The sequence below is a fragment of the Nesoenas mayeri genome (genome assembly GCF_963082525.1).
Source record: "Nesoenas mayeri genome assembly, chromosome: 16".
Taxonomy (NCBI): domain Eukaryota; kingdom Metazoa; phylum Chordata; class Aves; order Columbiformes; family Columbidae; genus Nesoenas; species Nesoenas mayeri.
Genome location: NC_137562.1, coordinates 5113020 through 5132605, shown reverse-complemented (window position 1 = coordinate 5132605; position 19586 = coordinate 5113020). Strand labels below are relative to the sequence as shown.

Here is a 19586-nt window from a genome sequence, read left to right as displayed (position 1 = left end):
GTTGCTCTGGAGCTACAATTAATGATTCTCAGTAGTGCAGACAAAACATAAAATCAAATAATGGCTAGTTACAACCTATTTCTTTTGAATTATGATACATGAGAAATTCTTATGAAGACAGTGCATCTGTGCATGAAAGGTGCTAAGGAAGAAAGGGCTGTAATTCTGCTTGCACATGCAGGGCTTTCTAGGAAAAAGCTTTTTAAAAATAAAGTAACACTTTTCCATGTGGATTTGTTACTGTTTCCAGTCTTGCATGCTTAAGACACACACGAAGCTTGAGCAGACAGGTAGGAATGGACATTCCATCACACAACTATGAGAGATAAATCTGTAAGTGTATATTCTACGTATAATGGTATATTAGAACACAAAAGGGAGAAGGAACTGAATTACTGGGTAAAGAAAAAGATCATTTAACTGTAGAACCCAGCACAACTCTGCCAACTGGTGTTTTGCTTTCAAGGTCCAGTTAAATTTAAATTCAAGTCACTTGGAGCAGAATCTGTCTGTGCAGAGTGGTTGAAAAAACACCGTTCCATCTACAGCATTAAGCCACCTCATCTCTCAAACTTCTGCCACCATTTCTTACAGTCTCCTCACCTATTCTTTAACTATGGTGCACTTTCTGCTATCCTCTTACATTCAAAACCATAGCTCTCAGCTTAGATGACATACTGGCTGCATAGAAGGAAAGAATTATAAGCCTTGCCAACTGTTCACAGCCTACATTTAATCAGTAATGCCAAAGTAACACCTGGTAAGTTAGAAATAAAACAAACCCAGCACTAAATTTAGTGTGATTTTTTTAAAAAAATATTTTAAAAAGTCTGGTCAACCGTTATCAAGTAGTTCATAGCTCCAGCAGAACTCCTTTACAGCACAAATTCACTGGAGTGATCGGTGACAAGACCCATCAAAACATCCCACTGCCCCCAGCTAAACCAGCACCCAGCAGGTAACCAGCAGACAAGGCAACTCCAGCCTTTGAACCCTTGATCAGCCCTTGACCATAAACAATGTATTCAGCACAAAACAATTATGTCCACTAAAAGTAGCTATAACTTTATCTATGTGCCCAAAAATGATTGTTAGTCGACTAGCTGTGCTTCTTTCACCAGCTTTTAGCCGTTTCTATAAAGATGTTCGGAGAACCATATTATGCACCCAGCTTTATTACCCTGCCTCACATGTGGGCATTCATACTCCTGGCCCACTTGGCTGCAGAAGCGTTTAGCATATGGACAGGCTGCTCTGGTGCCAGGCACCAGCTGAACCCATCAACATTTTCTTCCAATTTTCCAGCTTATTGGGCAGTCAACCTCTCCTGTTTAATGCAAGGGTTTGAATTGAATTGTTCAAGAATTACTAAACACTGACCAAAACGAGAGCTCACCACTAGAAAGGCAATTCAGATCTACACACACTTACACTGGAAGAGACTTTCTACATTTGCGTTCTGACAGTTTTGTTTGCTGGGTCAAGATAACCTCAACACATCTAACAAGAAAAACTCTCCAAAACCTTGCCCAAAATATAGTGTCAAAAGTTTGAGCATTCAGTCCTTTTGCTTTGCATTTTAACTTAACAATCAGAAGTCCACAGAAGAAAACAGAATCCTTTAGTAATGCATTTGCCAATGTACAACACATACGAGGACAACAACTACAACACTATGATGTCCTACTCGGACCATTTGCAGTCAGAAGCACCTCGCTGGGTCGGTGAGCATCTCAAAGCTGTAGTTGCAACAGTGAGCTCTGCAGCACACAGATTTAGGGGCAGAGGAGGAGAATAACATTTTAATACAAATGAGGAAATAAAGTTTTGCTCTGCCTCCAGCGAGGCACAGATCCAGGATGGTTATCGCCCTTCCAAATGCCACTAGGAACATAAGTACTGTTAAAAATCAACTCCAGTCAAGCATGGTAGATAGCTGTAAGTTGGTCCTACTACAATTTATTACTGTAGTTCAACAATGACTAATCCAAAACTAATTATTAGATCAGAGTCAGGGAGGGGGGAGGTGGAACAAAAACCAAACAAAAAAACCTGTTACATATAAGTACTTCCAAGGATGCAAAAGCCAAATAAGCCTACAATATAATACTGGCCTTTAAGTTTTGGTTCCGCTCCTGTATTACAATTCTCTAACTCAAAAGAGTCCCAGGGCTGGAATACATTACGCCAGTGCCTCAGGACATCATCGTTGCGACCCTGGTAACTACACCGATAAAGAACAAATGGCACTCCTGAGGCTAACTTGAGCAAAGCCAGGTCATGAACATTCCCCCCTGAACTTCCTACTCCTCCTGCATGAGCTAGTCAGCTCTCCCCTCTTAGGGAATCGCTAGGCAGAGAGATTCTACTGCAATAGTAGATTAAAGTAGAATAAAGCATTTTGCTTTGATTAGAGACAATCGACAATTTTTTGCCTGAACATACAGTCCAAAATCCCATTCATATTGGTGATCTGACGGTTAACTCCTCTCTGCTGACCTTATATAAACAAACCCAAAAAGAAGATATATCCCCTCACATGAAACCTGCCTAGCACTTTCAAAAATGAGTTAATTGAGCCGTCAAGATTGGGTACTATTATCGCAGTCACATTTCTATGCTCCCATGACTCATATATCTCACAGATGAACACCCAGCACCATCTTAACTGAGCATACACCATATGACAACCTAAACCTCTAGCACTAAAGCAATAAAAAAGGTGGTTGGACTAGATGACCTTTAAAGGTCCCTTCCAACCTAAACCATTCTCTGATCCTATGAATAAACAATTTGGCAGTATGTCCCTAAGAGCACTGAAAGCCCTTCAAAGCACTCAATGCACAGACGACACGATGTGGTGCCCAAGACAGGGAGCTAATCATAGATCCTGTTATGAGCTGCAATACAGAGAAAGTCATTAGGTCTTTGATGCCATCATGATCTAGTACGTGTCTGAGACTTGTCAGGATTTCTTCAAGCTGAGGACGGTGTGTGAACTGTTTATGCTGTTACAGCCATTTTGACAGCAGCAGCCAGAACCAGCCCCAAATGCTCTCAGGTGACTATTCCAGCATGAATACTTAGCTCACTTATCCCTCAAATCAACATTTTCACTACTACTCCATGAACAGGAATTAGTTGAAAGTACTGCTGTAATTACTTCCATTCCAAACACTTGGGCTGACAGTGATTAGAAAATCCAAACAGTAAATCAGGATCTGATGAGCTGAGAGAGAACAGTAATAGCTGTCATTTACATAACACCTAAAACTTACAAAGCTCTCCCTGGGAGATCTGGTGAGGAAGCCTAACTCAAAATTTAATTTGAGTATCAAAAATTAGCATCTACCTCCTATAGTCTCTCCTGAAAATTTCAGGTTCAAATAGCCCATCGAGCAGGCAACAATGTAAAACTCTAGGGAAATGACATGACTGTTTACAAAGCAGATCATCTGAAACCCCGATAGGTGATCCAACATGCATGTCCAAGGTCATGTCCAAACAGTTCTATTTTTGGCTCTAAAGATCAGCTGATATAAATCTTTACCACAACTGAAGTCAAAGAAGGAGTGACTTCAAAGGAATGATGCAATCCGAGTATTTGGATTCCTGCTCTCAGTGCTGCACTTTAGAAACCAGGCGGGATTGCTCAGCTACCCCCAAGCTCCTCCTGATGCTGGAAATACACCGTGAGGCAAAGGAACCATTAACCTCAGCTGGAACTGCTCAGCATCTGGCTGAGTAAAGTGGAAACATTTCTTTTGCCTTTCCTGGGTTTCATGTTTCAGTTGTGGTTTGAAAATAGCGTCATGTCAAGAGGGAAGCTGAAACTGGAGCCTTGCTGTGCTACGTGATGACCCAAACCCATGGCCCGTCTTGGAAATAGGTGTGCAGAGGGAGACGTGTCAGTCTTCACCACCTCCTAACTGATCAAAAAAGATAGCCAAGAGCTAGATATTTGAGTGCCTAAATTCCCATTCTTTATACACAAAGCATGAACTATTCCAACACACGAAACAAACATTTTAATTTAGAAACTATAAATGTGTATTTCCATCCAAAGCAAGTTTACCCCACCCCTCAATACTTTTGTTCAGCAACTGATTTTAAAAAGCATCCAGAAATAGCCAAGTATTTAGAAATTGAAAGGGGGAGGCTATTTTTCATATCTTGGGTCACAGGGTTTAAAACTGGCCATTTTAGAAAACTAAGATATGTAGCTTCCACTGCACTATGGCCAAGTAAGCCTATTTTGCTTCAGGATCAAACAATCCCACCCCTGACTTGCTTGTTATTTAAGAGGGATATAGAGGTCAGAAACAGTAGCACAAAGTCTCATCTGTCAAATTTCTCCTTTGTGAACAAGTGAACCTCCAGGGAAAGCCGCTCTGTTTTATTCCTGCATTGTGTTTTGCTGCTCTCTGCCCTAAAACAAAGAATTCCAATGAGCTGCATTTGCAGGGACACTGAACTTGCTGTCAAATAAACATAAGCTTCACTTTTTTAAAAACGGTAGCTGAAAGTACAACCTTGTAGCTTGGGATGATTACTAGAAAGCTGCGGCTATTGCCAAGAACTTGCTTTTTGTGATTCTGATAACCTCTAGAAACAGATAATCTAGTAAACACACAGCATAATAACACAAGAAATTTCTTACAGTATGTTCTGAACCTTTTTTTTTTTGGTAGGAAAAAAACCACTGCCACTTTATTCAAGGCTGGTAGATACCTCATCCACTGAAGTACCTCAGCTGCAAATGGAAAACTATCGGAGCATTTTTGCTGAACTTCACCAGGGAGTAACCAGCGGACTGGAGTTCCAGGTACAAGGTCCCTTCCAACAGGGTGCTGCTAGCACTAAGTGTTTGGATCTTAATTCTTCCATTTTAAAAAATGCCTTAATATGTCACTTCCAATTCAAAAGGTTGTAAAGAGCCCTGAAATAGTATCCTTCGACTAAAGGAAATTTGTGAAGAGACTGGATCTAGAATTTTGCTTTGCATCTGGAAAAATTAAATAGTGCCAACAAAGGCAGACTGCAACCCATTCAGTTAATTACACTCTCTCCTCAGACATGTCTGAAGCAGTAGATCTCCATTAGGTTGCTGTTTCTTCATGAAAAACCGGAGGACTCTTTCTAGTAAAGAGGTCTAGGTATCAGCAAGTATGATGATGCTTTATGCAACACTTTGAATCGGACTGTGAGGCTCTAGTGAAGACTCCACAATCTGTCTGTGACTTTATGAAATGGAAGTACTTAATTTCAATGTATTTCTTCCTTAAGTTTATAACTCTACTTTTCCAGCCAGCTTTGTTCCTTGCCTAGTTCATCCCCATACTGGCAGCTGTGTTCAGTTCTACCCCATTCTGAAAAGACACAATGTAAGTATAAAATAATTGCAAGTAGACAGATTACTACAAAGAACCACATAGCTGTGAACATACCTAACTTGTACTGACTTGAGTTTAGCATGACTTAGATGGTGCATAGAAATGTACACTGGTTCACTGGCTTCATAAAGTAAGCAGTGAAGTTGTCTACATGTTGTCTGAAAAGATATCGCTGCACTTGGCAACAAGACAATTTCATTTTCCCAGAATACCCATTTAATGTGAGTGTGTTATGAGTAAGCGATATCATATTATTCATTGTGATCAGGTTATAATGACTACATAAACCAAAGTTGTTTTATATCAAGCTATCTTCTTCTCTGGGGGACTAAAGAAAATAATCTAGATTTCTCCTTCCCCCAAGAAACACATTTGTGAAGAAATAAACCTCACTCCTTCCTCTCATTCAGTATATATCTTCAGCAACAATATTTTACATGAAGAAGTCATCCACAGCTGCTAATAGGGAATAAAGCTGTAATCTTGTTTCTGTGCCTGTTCAGAATGTACAATATTGCTCAGTATTGCAAAGCTTTTTTGAGTTACAAAATCCAGCTTTGGCACTGCCCAGAACTTGCTATAAGACTAGTGCATTAAAAAATGCTTGGCAGATCTTTAGGAATCCATACACCTTCTTTTATTCTTATTAATGCAAGTCACAACGGATGCCTACTGCTCTAAGAGTCTTTCCTCTTCAAAAACCCTTTCATTCTACCCCTTCCCTTCCAACTGGAATTGCTTCAACCAGAAGTGGGATTTTTGTTAATGGTTCAGGCTCAGAACTCAAAACCATTCCTCCAGCCTCAGTTTAAAACACCAAACAGCTGGATTTGAGCCTACAGCTGCATTCTCACTTGGCACACTAGTTAGAAGGCCACTTTCTTCTAAACCTTTTTAGGTGTTGGGTTTTTTTTTTTGTCCTTCATGATTACATGGGATTCATTCCATAGACAAGATTTACTTACTGCCAAAACATCCTCAGCAACTGAAAGTGTCCAGGGCTGGGATCTAGGACTTGCTTATCCCACATGAGTATCCTAAGTGTTCTGCAAAAGAGTAATTTCTTTCTCTTCTCCACTCAGTGAACAGTGCCTTGGATTTACATTGGCAGGTGCTCCTTACATGCAACTCACAGGAGACTTGTTGATAAACTAATGTGTTAATAAGTTACACTATGTAATAAACAATACAGAAGATAAGCAGTCATGCTGTTTGATGTGATGGCAGGAAATATAGAACTTGACTCCATTTTTCAGATTCTCTAATGACTGTCTGGAATTTCAGGACTCAAAAGACACTAAAAGCAAGACTTCAATTTCCAATCTACTCTCCATACAAAAATGATAAGTTGGATGGAGTAGCATTAGAAAGAGAGTATTACCTGAAATATCCTTCTACTTTAAAACTCTTCTTTATTGACTTCCAGGCTTTAAAGTATAGGGTTGTTGATTTGTTGCATTTTTTAAAAATCATACACAGAAAAGATTATAACTCTGGGCTGCATTAAAGACATTAGAGTGTCTCCAAAAGTGCCAAGAAGCATTTACAGCTGAACTCCTCTCTTGCTAGTGACAGTTTAAAAAAACTCAGACTAGAGTTAAGTATCTGATTTGGTTCCCTGAACATATGCTAAGCTTTATATATGGGTACAGTTAATTCTAGGCATGAAACTGGATAGGAGAAATCAGCCTAGGACTCTAACTAGTAAAGGAAGAAAAAATAGCAAAGGCTTCAATGCCGACTAAACACTGGGTCAAAGCTTGAGATGTGCTGTCCTGCTGGGTCAGGCCATTAGTGCGGTCCAGTGAATTAACACAAACTAGCACTGTGTTAGAATTAGGTAACTGCTGAGTAATGGAAAATAACTGTGATGAATTATGGTTTGGAATTTTTCCTTTTTTTGGTCACTAAGTATCTGATTTGGTAACTTTAACTACATGGGCTATAGGGGGAAAATGGCATTGATACAGCTCATTAACAATTTGCAGAGCTTACTAATTAGCACATCAGATGCAAAGAGGCTGCAGAGCACACGTGTGCTGACCCTTGGTAGCAGCTCGAACAAGCCCAGGAGCCCAGCTGCCCCGGCCATGGCAGGGGACACTCTCCTGCACTCAGCCAGCAGAACGCAGGGATGGGACTTGCTCCACGCCTGGAGATAAACTGTACCTGCTCACAAAGTCCCAGCAACAGGCTTTGTTTCAGCCCCCCAGAGCATACAACCACTTGTGAGAGCTGTATTTCAGAGTGGGACTTGTAATTTTAAGATTGCACATAATGAGACTTTAAAAAAAGGGCAGAAAGTGCACATGAATTAGGTCTATGTCAGTAAATTCTTCAGCAGTAAGCTGCCAGTATCCATAGCCATACATGGGAGGAGATCTTTAGTTTCTCAGTCTTCCGTGTATGACTCGAACAATTTGGCTGTACCTGTTGCTATTTACCCACCTGTTAAATTCAGTTAATTACGCTGTTATGTGCCACTTGGAGAGCCAAGGATGACAAATGCCCTGCAAGCCCATAACTAACAGATGGGTATAACTGCCCATTTCTGGCCTGCTGTCATTCTTTGCCATTCACCAATTAATTTAACTGCAAGCTTCAGAAAGCATCATAGGTTTCCTGTAACCAACACATTACTTCCCATGCCTACAGACACCTCCAGTAAGTCTCAAGGTTAGTCGATCCTACCATCCCAACACAAGGTAAATCTATCTTGTTCCTTCCACATTTTTCTTTCAATCCCAACATCAAAGCTATGCAGTCACAGGTCATTCCCCCAGCCTCTCTGGAGCTTACATCAGTTTTAAAATCAAAGTGAACCTGCACGAAAGAGCAAATAATGCTACCAAGTGAGTCACTGCAAGCTGGACTTCACCAAAATACAGTGCTTTGTTAAAAGTGACAGAATTACAGCCCATTAAATCATAGTAAAATGCACTTCAGCATTGCCTTACAGGATTGCAGCAAATAATTGAAGTAATTTGCCTCAGCTCTATCTGGACTGATACTCTGTTCAAAGCTGTGAAGGGAGAAGCCCACAGCAGTCAAAATGCATTTCCCTTTTCATGTACTTTGCTGCACTGGCTTCAGAGTGATAACCTTCCAATTATCCTGAATTACTGAAGGCTTGTGCACAAAAGGATCCCAGTCACAGCAGAGAGCCTGTGGACCTGTGATCAGTCAATGAGCTCCAGCCTGGGCACAAACTGGTGATTCTGAACATACCCTTGCTCTGCCAGAACTTTTAAAGCTACTCACCAGGTGAAACTGTTCATCATTTTGTTTGTTTATTGTGGTTTGGTTTTTTTGTTTTAGGTTGGTGGGGATAGTCTAATAGTGACTTAAAAAAGATACAGATTAAAATGAGGCTTCCAGAGCCAACATTTCCATGGTAGACTTCAGCTTTCTACTGGCTCCTGCAGTCCTCTTGAGTTTGCTAAGGCTAATCTACATATTAGTTCAAAATGGACAAACACAACTTTATTAATTTTTCATGTCCCAGCTGTGTACTACTAACTGAAGAGTTTGAGAGCTCATTCACATACAAGTAGACTCCATCCTCAAGAAAGCATGACTGCTGCATTAGAAAATGTCTATGAAAGCTTAGCAGAATACTGTCTTAATTTGCACTACTTCATTTAACAGAGAATAGCCACTTGTATTTTAGTCTAAGCACCATGCCAAGAGTATGCCACTCAATAGTATGCTGCTAGTTCAGTACAATCAGCTAATTCCATCCTTACTGGTGTGGAGACATTAGTGGGAGCATTTAGAGCAATTTTTTTAATCTGCCAGCCGTAGCTCCTCAGATAAGCATTATTTGGTAAGTAAAAAGACAAGTTTATCTCCTACATGTACATTACTGGGGTGATATACCACTGATTTTACTGTATTGATCTTATGAATTGAAACGAGTCACATTATTTTCAGTAAAGGGGGAAAACAAACAAAAAACAAACCAAACGAACGACACTATTCATTCCAATAGCATGAACTTCCACTGGTATTTGTGGCAGCACTTGATGAAGTCAGACAAGAAGATAACAGGAACAATTCATTTGCTTCTATGGTATATCTAAAACTACACAAACATCAAATTAAGATGTCAGTCTCAGGTGCAGACCTCACCTCTGTCACTTTCTTTCAAGTGTTTCCATAGACACTGCAAAAGGTTAATTAATCATTGATCTAACTTCAGGGCAATGCCCATATACACCAGCAGGAGAACTAACTTCATACTGTGTAACGAATTGATGATGAAAAGGCATCAAAATTGTGAAAGACTAAATTTCATCTGCTTATAATTGGGTTTTCTTTTCCTTTCACTGCCTCTACAATCATTCTCAGCACACCCTTTCATCAAGAGCTTTGTCTAACAAAGGAAGAACAAATATTGAAAAAGCAGAACTGGGACCCACAACTGGCAGAAGATGAGGGAAGAGTTTAAGGTAAAAGTGGAAGAAAAAGGGTGCTCTGCTCAGGTTTGCATTAGACTGGTTAAAATGAAAACTTCATCTTTAGAATAATTCAGCAAATGGGTAAGAAGCACTTCTTTCCTAGTTATCTCAGTTTGGGAAAAAAAACTATAAAATTTGGAGTCTCATTGTTTTGCTTAATGAACTAAGCCTATCTTCCAAAGAAGAACGTGAAAGGTAATTTAGCAGAAAATGTATGCTGGAAGCACAAGAAAAGCTGTTCCTGCTCCTAAAATGGGCCACCATCAAAACATGAATTCTATACTCCAAATCATGATCTGCATAATCTCCTGTCTTCTGCCTCTTGAGCAAAAATTAGAAGAGTTCTTCAGCCTGTTTTTTGGGGTTTTGGTGGGAATTTCTTTGAATCAAATTAGGTCCATATTTGTTTCTCTGCACACAATCCTAAAGATCAGATTTGCCTAGAGACACCAACTGACTTGGACTCAAATCCCATTGACTTTGTGCCTGAGGAAATCCAAAAGGGACTCACTCATGGACTAATAGACCCAATGCCAGCAGCCAGACAGGCATTAGGTCTTGAATGACATTTATCAGTATTCCTCCCCTTATCAGCTCAAGGATCAAATCTCAAACTTTCTAAGCAACGTCCTGGATTCTATCCCTGCTACCACTACAAGTTCCAAGCAGTTAGAAATCTTAATATCTGTGAATATGTTCCAACACCTTATTTAACAGTTTTCTAAAAATATGAATATCCAACGGGTTTAATATCTTGCACGTTGAAGTTGATACATAAGAAATCTGTTCAGTTTTCCTCCGTCTCAGTGCTTCCAGACTGAAAGGAGTTGTATAGGTGAACACAACAGTTTTATTAATAAGTTGTTTCAAATGTAGATATAAGCAGACAACTTTCCCTTCTCCTCCCCCAGCCTTACATCATTCTTGTTTCCAGTTTTCACAGCTCATACTTTAAAATCCCCATATTAACTTTCTGGCACGCTTATTCAAGCACCAATCTCTTTAACCATATGGTTCTAGTCCTGCAGATTGTCTACCCCTCATTTCACCTCTCCTCCCACAGGGTTTCACAGAAACAGCGCTATGCAAAACTTGTAAAAGTACATGTCGTTTTAAATGTTCAACACCAATCTTCTCAATGAAGTTTCTACAGAAGTCAGTTCAATTAAAATCGAGAATAGAAAACCCTGAAAGCTTCATCTCTTTTCAGCTTTTGACAATCAAAAATTTCCACTGAAGATTAAAAAAAACAGGCTGAAGTGGACAAGTCCAAAAATTCATATGAAAGTTTTCCCAGACTTCTAAGCATGAATCAGAAGTTTCCTGTCTAGTGCTAAAGCAAGTATATGTAATAAGCATTAATGCTATATTTCCTGAGGAATAGTCTATAATACAAAATTGTTGTATTTTCCCACTTAAATCTAGCATATATCCACTGTCCAACATGTAAATTCTCATGCAACACTCCAATACAAGAGATTATTAATAACATCCTGATTTTATTTTGTAAATATTAAAAAAAATATTTAATATTGCAGGTAAAGCACTAATCAAAGTAAGAAGAAGTCCAGAAACCTAAGAACAATTTTTCATTAAGTTTTTAAATCATTCCAGAAATATCTAAGTACTGAATATATTACTCTACCTAAGTCAGCATTTCCTAGAAACAAGCAACTAGTTACAAAGTTGTGAAGAAGCAAACTCCTTCCTCTGCCACAAACTGAAGACTAAACTATTACCAATTCCTGTTCTGAAGTTGGTGAGGGGAGTCCCAGTTCTGCATCGGAGGACACCACTTACACCACATTCCTTCACACTGATGCGATTTAGAGTTTTTGGGCTAGTCAGACCCATCATGCAAAGAAAAATGACATGCACAGATCTAGTTTCTGTCCTTAACAAGGTTAATACTAAAGAGGGCACAAGTCTACTGTTGTATAATAGATCCAGCAGTCACATCTTTCAGAAGAGACTTAATTACCATTTCCTCATAATTTTTACTTCAGGACTTTATTGACTTTAGTTAAGCTGGTTCAGATCAGTGTTAAACAGTGTTCAGAACAACACAAGTTTTTTCTGCTGTATGTTAATGTGGTCCTTGCACCAGTGAGATCGATGGTATCAACACAGCTGCTTTCAGAAATAGAACTTGTGATTTTTCTCCTTCCCTCCACTCCAGGCAGTCAGGTCCCACTCAGCAGCCACATTTCACGTGCCATTCAGAACTTGTACAAGGCCACCCTTGTAATGTGAAATCACTTAATCTCATCCAAGTTGATTTGGAGAGGCTCAAGAATGAATTATGCTGCTCCATCAACCAGAGCATGATCACCAAGGAAAGGCTGAATCCCAAACAACATCCTCCCCAGCCAGGAGAACATCCTACAAAAGGAGCAGTTGTAAGAAAGAGGTCTAGACGGAGCTTTGTTCATCTTATCTGTTTGAAGAACCTTATTGCTAGAGATATGGGCAGAAGTTTCTCCATCTTTAACAAAGGTGGTGAAAAACATCATCTAAAACTCCCTTCTATGCATTCGTTCCCAGAAGATCAGGCCACAGCCGAGCACACAGCAGATGCTGGGCAACCCAGTGCTTGCCATGACCGAAACCCTGGAGGACACCGGCTGATCTCCGCGTCCTTAGGAAACCCCCATGGACAAACACAAGTAGTATCAGAACTGCACTTTTGGGCTTCAGCTGCTAAAACCCTGCTAACCCTCACATTGGGTACTCAGATCTTTTTATTGGACCCAGCCCAAATTTCCATGGAGGACCCACTCTTAATAGACAGATGAGGCTGATCATTCCTTGCATAACAAGGAGGTGCCTCCAACAGATGGAGTTACAGCCAACCCCAAGCTGTGCAGACTGCAGATTTAATTAGAAGTGGTGTTAAACAGCTACGACTGCAAGAACAGTTCTGTGCCTCGCCTCCTAAGTGCAAAGTGGAAGATACCTCATGAGACAGGACTCTGCAGAAATCTGTTAGCAGCGTTCCCTTTGCCAGACAGAGGTACAAGCAACAGACTGCTAGGTAAAAAAATTCCACTCTACTCTTTGCCTCTCTGCGAGCTTTATTCTCTGGCAAACAGATACAGAAGTCTCTGCAGAGACCTGCGTTTTAGGAACAGACACTTAGCTGTTAGCACAGCTCCATTAAAGTCAATGGAACCTCTCAAATGAGTGTTTTTATTAGCCTGTAATAATTCGATAGCAATACAAACTCATGGAGCAGACTCCCAGACCTGCACATGCCAGAAATACCTTCATAAAATCTTGGAAACGATAAAATAAATCAGTCTGCCTGTTAATAACGTCCAATTTTGAGAGTTCTGCACATCATTTTTAGTGTTCAGATTGTTTTTCTGGGTTGTAAACATCCAGTGTATCTAGTTAGCAATAGTATATGTTCTAGAAAGATAAATACTTTGTAAGGTTTTTCTAACAAACAAGAAACTGCCAGGACTATTTGTTTTAAGCACTTGTGTCATGCAGAAGCAGTAAACTAGATATATTAATTCAGTAGCATATGCTGCCCCATACTGTTCTAATTTTATTAGCCCTGCCTTTTATAAAGGAAAAAACCTTCATCCTCTTCTAGAATACAGGTCACCCTGATTTTCATATGCAAATTAACTCAACATTTCCTATTCTGCTTTTAGATACACATGATCTTTAGTGTTTTCTTGAGTCCTTTATGAAAACATGCATCTAAGCTTGCAAAGGCTACTTCTATGTCTGTGAGAGCTGAAGTTGTTTTACAGCTCCAGTTCTTGCATCTTCACCACTGAGAGACAGACAACCTGGAGTAACATGTTGTGAACAGCCAGGGAACAGAAATAGTTTCAGTGTTGGAGAGGATTTTGCTGAAGCAGAAAGTACCACAACTGTTACACTTTCTTTGATTTATAATGAAAGAAATAAGTATGTAAACAACCGCACGTTCCAATTTTTAATAGTAACTCATTCCTTATTTTAACCTGGATTTATATTATATCATGGCATAGACCTCTTATATCAAAAGTCTTCCAAAATAAGACATTTTAAGAGCTTCATTAGCAAGACAGATAAAGACTGCTTCATCATTGGGAAGCTGGTGACAGAGGGAAGAGCACATGAGAGCACAAACTATTGTAGTTTGCTCCACACCTATTTTTAAACCTTAAAAAGTTAAAAGATGTTGTGTATCCTTGCTGTTGGATTTTTCCTGAAAGATTGTTCACTACCACACTCTCCTCACATTGCCTACGCAGAGCTTTGATCTACCTTGTACCACAGCAGGTCAAGCATCACAATATACAGAATGAAGCTCACATTTTGATGTACTTGTTGTATTCGTGAGTTTGCAGGTGATACTATCTGAGGAATGGGGATACAATGGAAATACTTGTACATAAGCCAGATGTGTTCCTAGTATACAAAGCTTGGGAGAAAGGGTGCAGTCATTTGTATCACCTTGAAGTATTCTCAGAAAAGTATTCTGCCCCTCCTGGAAAACAGCCACACATCAGCCACCCCAGCCAAACCCTCTATTGGGAAGAAGGTACTTAATTTCCAAGCAAGCCAGAGAGAATGTTTTCAGAAGCCAGTGATTTCTAGTCAATCAAGTATTGTGCAGAACCGAACAAGAACCGTGCAAGGCTTTGCATAGCTGCAAACGTGTACAACCCCTTAACAGAGACATCTCTGCTCACCACCAGCACAGCTCAGCTGGTTCTTTGAGGCACTTCTGTTTGATCAGCACTATTTTGCTTTTAGCTACATGGAGCTCAAAGCTGTTGCTGTTCATCGAAGAGATTGTTTCCCTCTGACACTAACAGTACTTCATCACTTAATGCAACAAGACACGCCAAGGGTGTTACTGGCATCCCAGAAACGAAGGGCTGACAGCTAACCCCATGGCATCTTGCTCCAGCAGTCTCCCATACATCAAGCGGCAGGGACAGTCCAGATGCCTGCAAGATCTGTAGGGTCTTTCAAGGGTAGAAGCATCGTCTTCAAAGGCCAGTGCAGAGGGGCATCCAGCACCCTCCTGGTGCCACAGCACCAGCACTTCTGCCCATACCCTGAGGGGCTTTGGAAGCATCACCTGCCTTCATCCCAAGACTCCACCACTTGCTTCTGCCCAACCTTGACAATGGCAGTAGAGGACACCCTTAGAGCAGCTTCTGTGCTGCATAACCCTCGCTTGAATTGAAACATGGCTTCCAGCAAAGCTGAGTTTAGGTGTGGACAGAGGAAGGGTAAGCTAAGCCTTAACAACAGGGAGTGCAATACACATGTTAAACTGAAACCAACACATACCACTGGGACCCTCCCACCCCACAAGGAGAGGTGGGCTGGCTGTACCCCAAAGACAATTATCAAGTGCCTCTTTCCTTTGAAAGCTCTTCAGCCTCACCAATATAACAAAAGCAGTCTATTTCATAGATTTGTTCCTGTTTTGATTTTTAATAGTTATTTAAACACTCAGTTGAGCCAGTCCAACCTAACATGAAAGCTCAAGTACATTCACAAGCAGTGCACATCCACCCATCCTTAAAATGAAAACTCAAGAATTAGCCTTTTCATTAAGGAGAGGAAACATCTCCATAATATATTCCCCCTTATAAAGGTCACATCTATATCACTGAACAGAAAATTATTTGAAAATCATAAGCATAAAAAAGCCTTTTTAGGTACTGAGGCTATAAAGTGACTCCCCCATTTCATATATAGATATAAAGTACTTAATCAGATGAAGGGTGAGTACAAGCAATAACACTTAGCGCAACAGAGTATTTTCTTCCCCAAAACACAGGTCCAGTGGTCACTAGTGGTCACTAATGGAAGCACTTCTCACAGAGCAAAGCCGTCTGGTTTTTGTTTAAAGGAACTCTGGAAGGTTGTGCTTTTACGCTGTCAGCACTTTTCTAGCACACAACCTCCTCTTTGTCATTGCTAATGGCATAAAAGGAGACCATTGGCTGAAAGAACTATTTTCCTCCCTATAAGGATGGAAAGAATTGGGAAGAGTGCACTTTCTTACGAATATATTTGGCTCTGCGGAAGATACATGTGACACAAATGTTGCTATGGAAACTATTCTATTAAATCATATTAAATTAAATTTACATATTTAAAGTGCACAAAGACAGGCCAGGTACAAAACTAATCAGCCTAAATTCAATCTTGCATTTACAAAGTAGGGCCTACCAGAATCGTCGTTTTTCTTTTAAAAGAGAGTTGTTTTTGCACAAGCTGCTTCTCTGCACCCCTTTCTCTCTAAACCTAGCACCTGCACCCCAGTTATTCAGAAAAGTAATTTCTGGAGGTAATTTGTAGATACAAGCTCTGCTCCTAGTTCCCTTGGTGATGGAATTACCATAGCATTACAGAGAAAAACCCAGGAGCTGAATTCAGGCTGAAAAGACAATGCAGTGATTACAGCTGTACAACCATAAGAGTGGAACATATTTTAGTAACTCCCACTTAAATCTTGCCACACACACAGTATTGAAATACTTCTCAATTAAACAGGAGCCCTACACAAGGCTGGAGCAGGCTTGTCCTTCCTAACATCTTGAGGATATGGGCAAGTTCTTTGGAAGTCAGTATTTGAAGGTCTAAAGTATTTTTCCCTTCCCACCTCCAGCTCCTGGGTGTCCAGCAGCCCTCCCCAATGTAGCTACTAGAAAACACACTGCTTGCGTAGTTCCATCTCCTCTGAAGAATCCAAGCTGCCATTAGCCACTAAGATTAAATTTAAGCTCTTCCTAAAGCCAGGTGGCAGCCCCAGGTGCTCAGCCAGCTTCAGTACCAGCCATGTACACATACACCTGCAGCAAGGAGGAAGCTGCACCAAGGAGGAGACACGTTTTAGCTGGTGCTGTGCACGGGCAAGTGGGTGCTGACGGTTGCACTGGTGCTGCAAGCAGCAGAAGCTTGTCCTGCATTTAAAGAACTCAGGTTTATCATAACTACTCACTTCTACTTGGGTGTTGTAAATCGGGACACAGGGCTTTTATGCAGCTTAAAGAAAATGCAAGTTACAGGCAGAAATCTACAGCCATGTTTCAACTATGGCTTAAGTAGTGGGCCAGGACTGTAAATTGAAAAGCAGAGGGAGAAAAAAGCATTACTGCTGATTAAACTACTTATTTCCAAATAGAGCAGCAGGATTTGAACAGGTCACCTCTCCCTCATAGCACAGGCCTCTGTCACCAGACCTAGAGCAGTGACAGCCAGATCACAGCAGCAACATTCCCTCCTAATGTTCTTCACAGTGCAGCAAAGCTGTCAGGACTGCACGCCCAGAGCCAAGGGCAGCTCAGGGCAACTTACTCAGGGCTCTTTAACAAAACCATGGCCACGGAAACTCTCTGGAACTTCACTTGGACTTCTTCACAAAAGCACTTTCCATCACCCCTTTCACACTTTCCAGCCATTAATAATGATACGTACATTTGGAACTAAAACGAATGAGGTAAAATAAATGTCTTCTATAAGAAAGCATCTAACATTCGTTCCATTTCCATGGACAGTGACGTTCTCCATTTTCCCTTTGTTTTCGTATTCAACTGTCAAAAGCACTTCTACTGAGAAGACATCGAACACCTACCACCACCACCACCCTCAAAGTGTTTTAGAAAGCCTTAATAAAGGAAAGTCAGAGGCTTTATTAGAATTCACAGCTACCTCAGAGTTAGATGCACCTTATTCATATGCCCTTTAGGTTTCACTGTTACAGAATGGAAAGATGTGTCAAAGTTTAATCTTACTCTTCATTTATGCTGGAGCAAACTGAATACTGATACATATTTGGTAATGAAAGGATAGTTACAATACACTAATTCTGCCAAATTTACTACAAGTTCTCTCATAATGACATTATCTCCATCTGTCACAGAATCACGCGGTTCTTATAGAATGAACTATGCCTGCAAGTCCAGGTACAAGAAAAATAGCCCCTGGAATACTTCAAACTGCTTTCTAATCTCCACACAAGTCGGGAAGATGCAAGTTACCAAAACTGTAGAGGAGCCATTGAACATGGACACAACAGGAGAATGAAACTGTAATGGCAATGAGCCAGCAACAGCTTTCATATGATCGCACACAGCCACCTATAATAAATCGTGATGCAAAACTCACACTATGAACAATTCAGAATTACCAACACACAAGTTCTCAGTAAACAAATGAGTTTCTTTCCTGTCCTGAGAGACCAATAAAGCATTTTATATACACAAAGCCTCCCTCCAGTTGCATCCCCCTTAAGCCACATTGGCTCACTAAGGGAGACAGGTGTGGAGCATGTAAGCCTCGTTGCTGGAGCAGCCCTGGCAGCTCACTCAGGGGAGCAGCACCCCACGAACTGTAAGAACAGACCAGGCTTTAAGAGACCACATGTCAAACCAGGTGTTGTAGGCAACTGGCCTACCACTGCCACATAACTAGTACCTACAACCAAAACTAGGAACATACCATCGTAGTAAAAAAACAGCGTTAAAATAAGCTTAAAATTAAATAAAGAGCTAAAGAGGGATTTTTGAATTTTCTTCTTGTGCAACTCAAATGAACCTAAAAGTCCTAAAGATATCACAAGATCTTCACCTGTCCCACTCAGGACCTCAAAGCCCTGAACTGCAGCAGCCGCCTCTCAGGAGCTCCAGGACTTGAGCAGCTCCAGACCGCTCGCAGCGCTCACCGCTGCCCACAGCTCCCCGCACCCCCGGACCCGCACCCCCCGGAGCTCCGAGCCCCCCGCGCTCCCGTGCCCCGCACGGCTCCGGCCCCAAGTTGGTGGCAGCTGCCCGGGGAGCTCCGTATGACAGGAGGTGGAGGCAGCACAGCCTTCCCGGCAGACAGCATCCCCATCTCTCAACGGAATTAACAAAAAAAATAATATATATATATATATATACATATACGCACACAGGTATATATATTGTGTGTGTGGATACGCGCGCGTTTAGGTGCCTTTATTCTTCTCCCCTTCCCCCATTTTTTTTGTTTCGCGGCTCCCCTGCCAAGACACCCGCTGAGCTCAGTTTGCAAAAAGAAGACAATGGAGAGGAAAAGGATAAAAAGAAAGGGAAGGAAAAAAAAGAAGGCCGAAAGGCAGGTGCCTCTGGGGCCAGCCCGGCCAGGCCAGCACTCACCCCAAGCCGCCGGCTCCGGAGGCGCACGTAGCCCTGCTTCACGATGTCGTTGAAATTGGCGGCCATCCTTCCCCGGGACACTCGGAGGCGGCCGGCAGCGCTCAGCCAGCCCGCATGGCGCGCAGCAGCTGCGGAGCCGCGCCCCGCTCCGCACCGCCCCACGGAGCACCCGGACCCCGCGGCGGGGCGGGCCGGGCCGGGGGACGGGCTGCGGCAGCGCCCGCCCCGCTCCCGCCCCCCACACCCTCCCCTCCTCCCGGCTGGAGCGTCTGCGCCCCTCCATCCTTGTCCTGTCACCCCCGCCCATGTCCTGCCACCCCCGCTGCCCTCGGGGGGCTTGCGGACCCCAAATCAGCACTGAGGAGCAAAATGCTGGGGGATCCCCCCAGTCCCCAGCATCGCTGCCTCTTCCAGCTGTGCTAACGGCTGCCAGATGTTTGATGCCACCCCACGTTGTAACAAGCAGTTTCTTCCAGCTGCAGGTGGGTCTGCTGGGAGTAATGAGAGCCGCCCCGTTGTGCTGAGGCCGTGAGGCTCCGACCTGTGGTTTTCCCCAGGAAAGCGGGTTTCCCAGAAAGTCTTTCAGATGG

At 41.8% G+C, this 19586-nt stretch overlaps 1 protein-coding gene across 1 annotated transcript in view; it reads right to left on the bottom strand.

Moving 5' to 3' along the window:
• The window catches only part of DOK5 (docking protein 5), a gene marked incomplete at both ends in the record, with an annotated part of 39909 nt that extends 20847 nt beyond the window's left edge, over positions 1 to 19062 (bottom strand). Inside the window, one exon of the mRNA XM_080354864.1 lies at positions 18997 to 19062. Within this exon, the coding sequence (XP_080210990.1) occupies positions 18997 to 19062 (66 nt within the window). The remainder of the gene's footprint in view (positions 1 to 18996) is intronic.
• Positions 19063 to 19586: the final 524 nt, after the last annotated feature.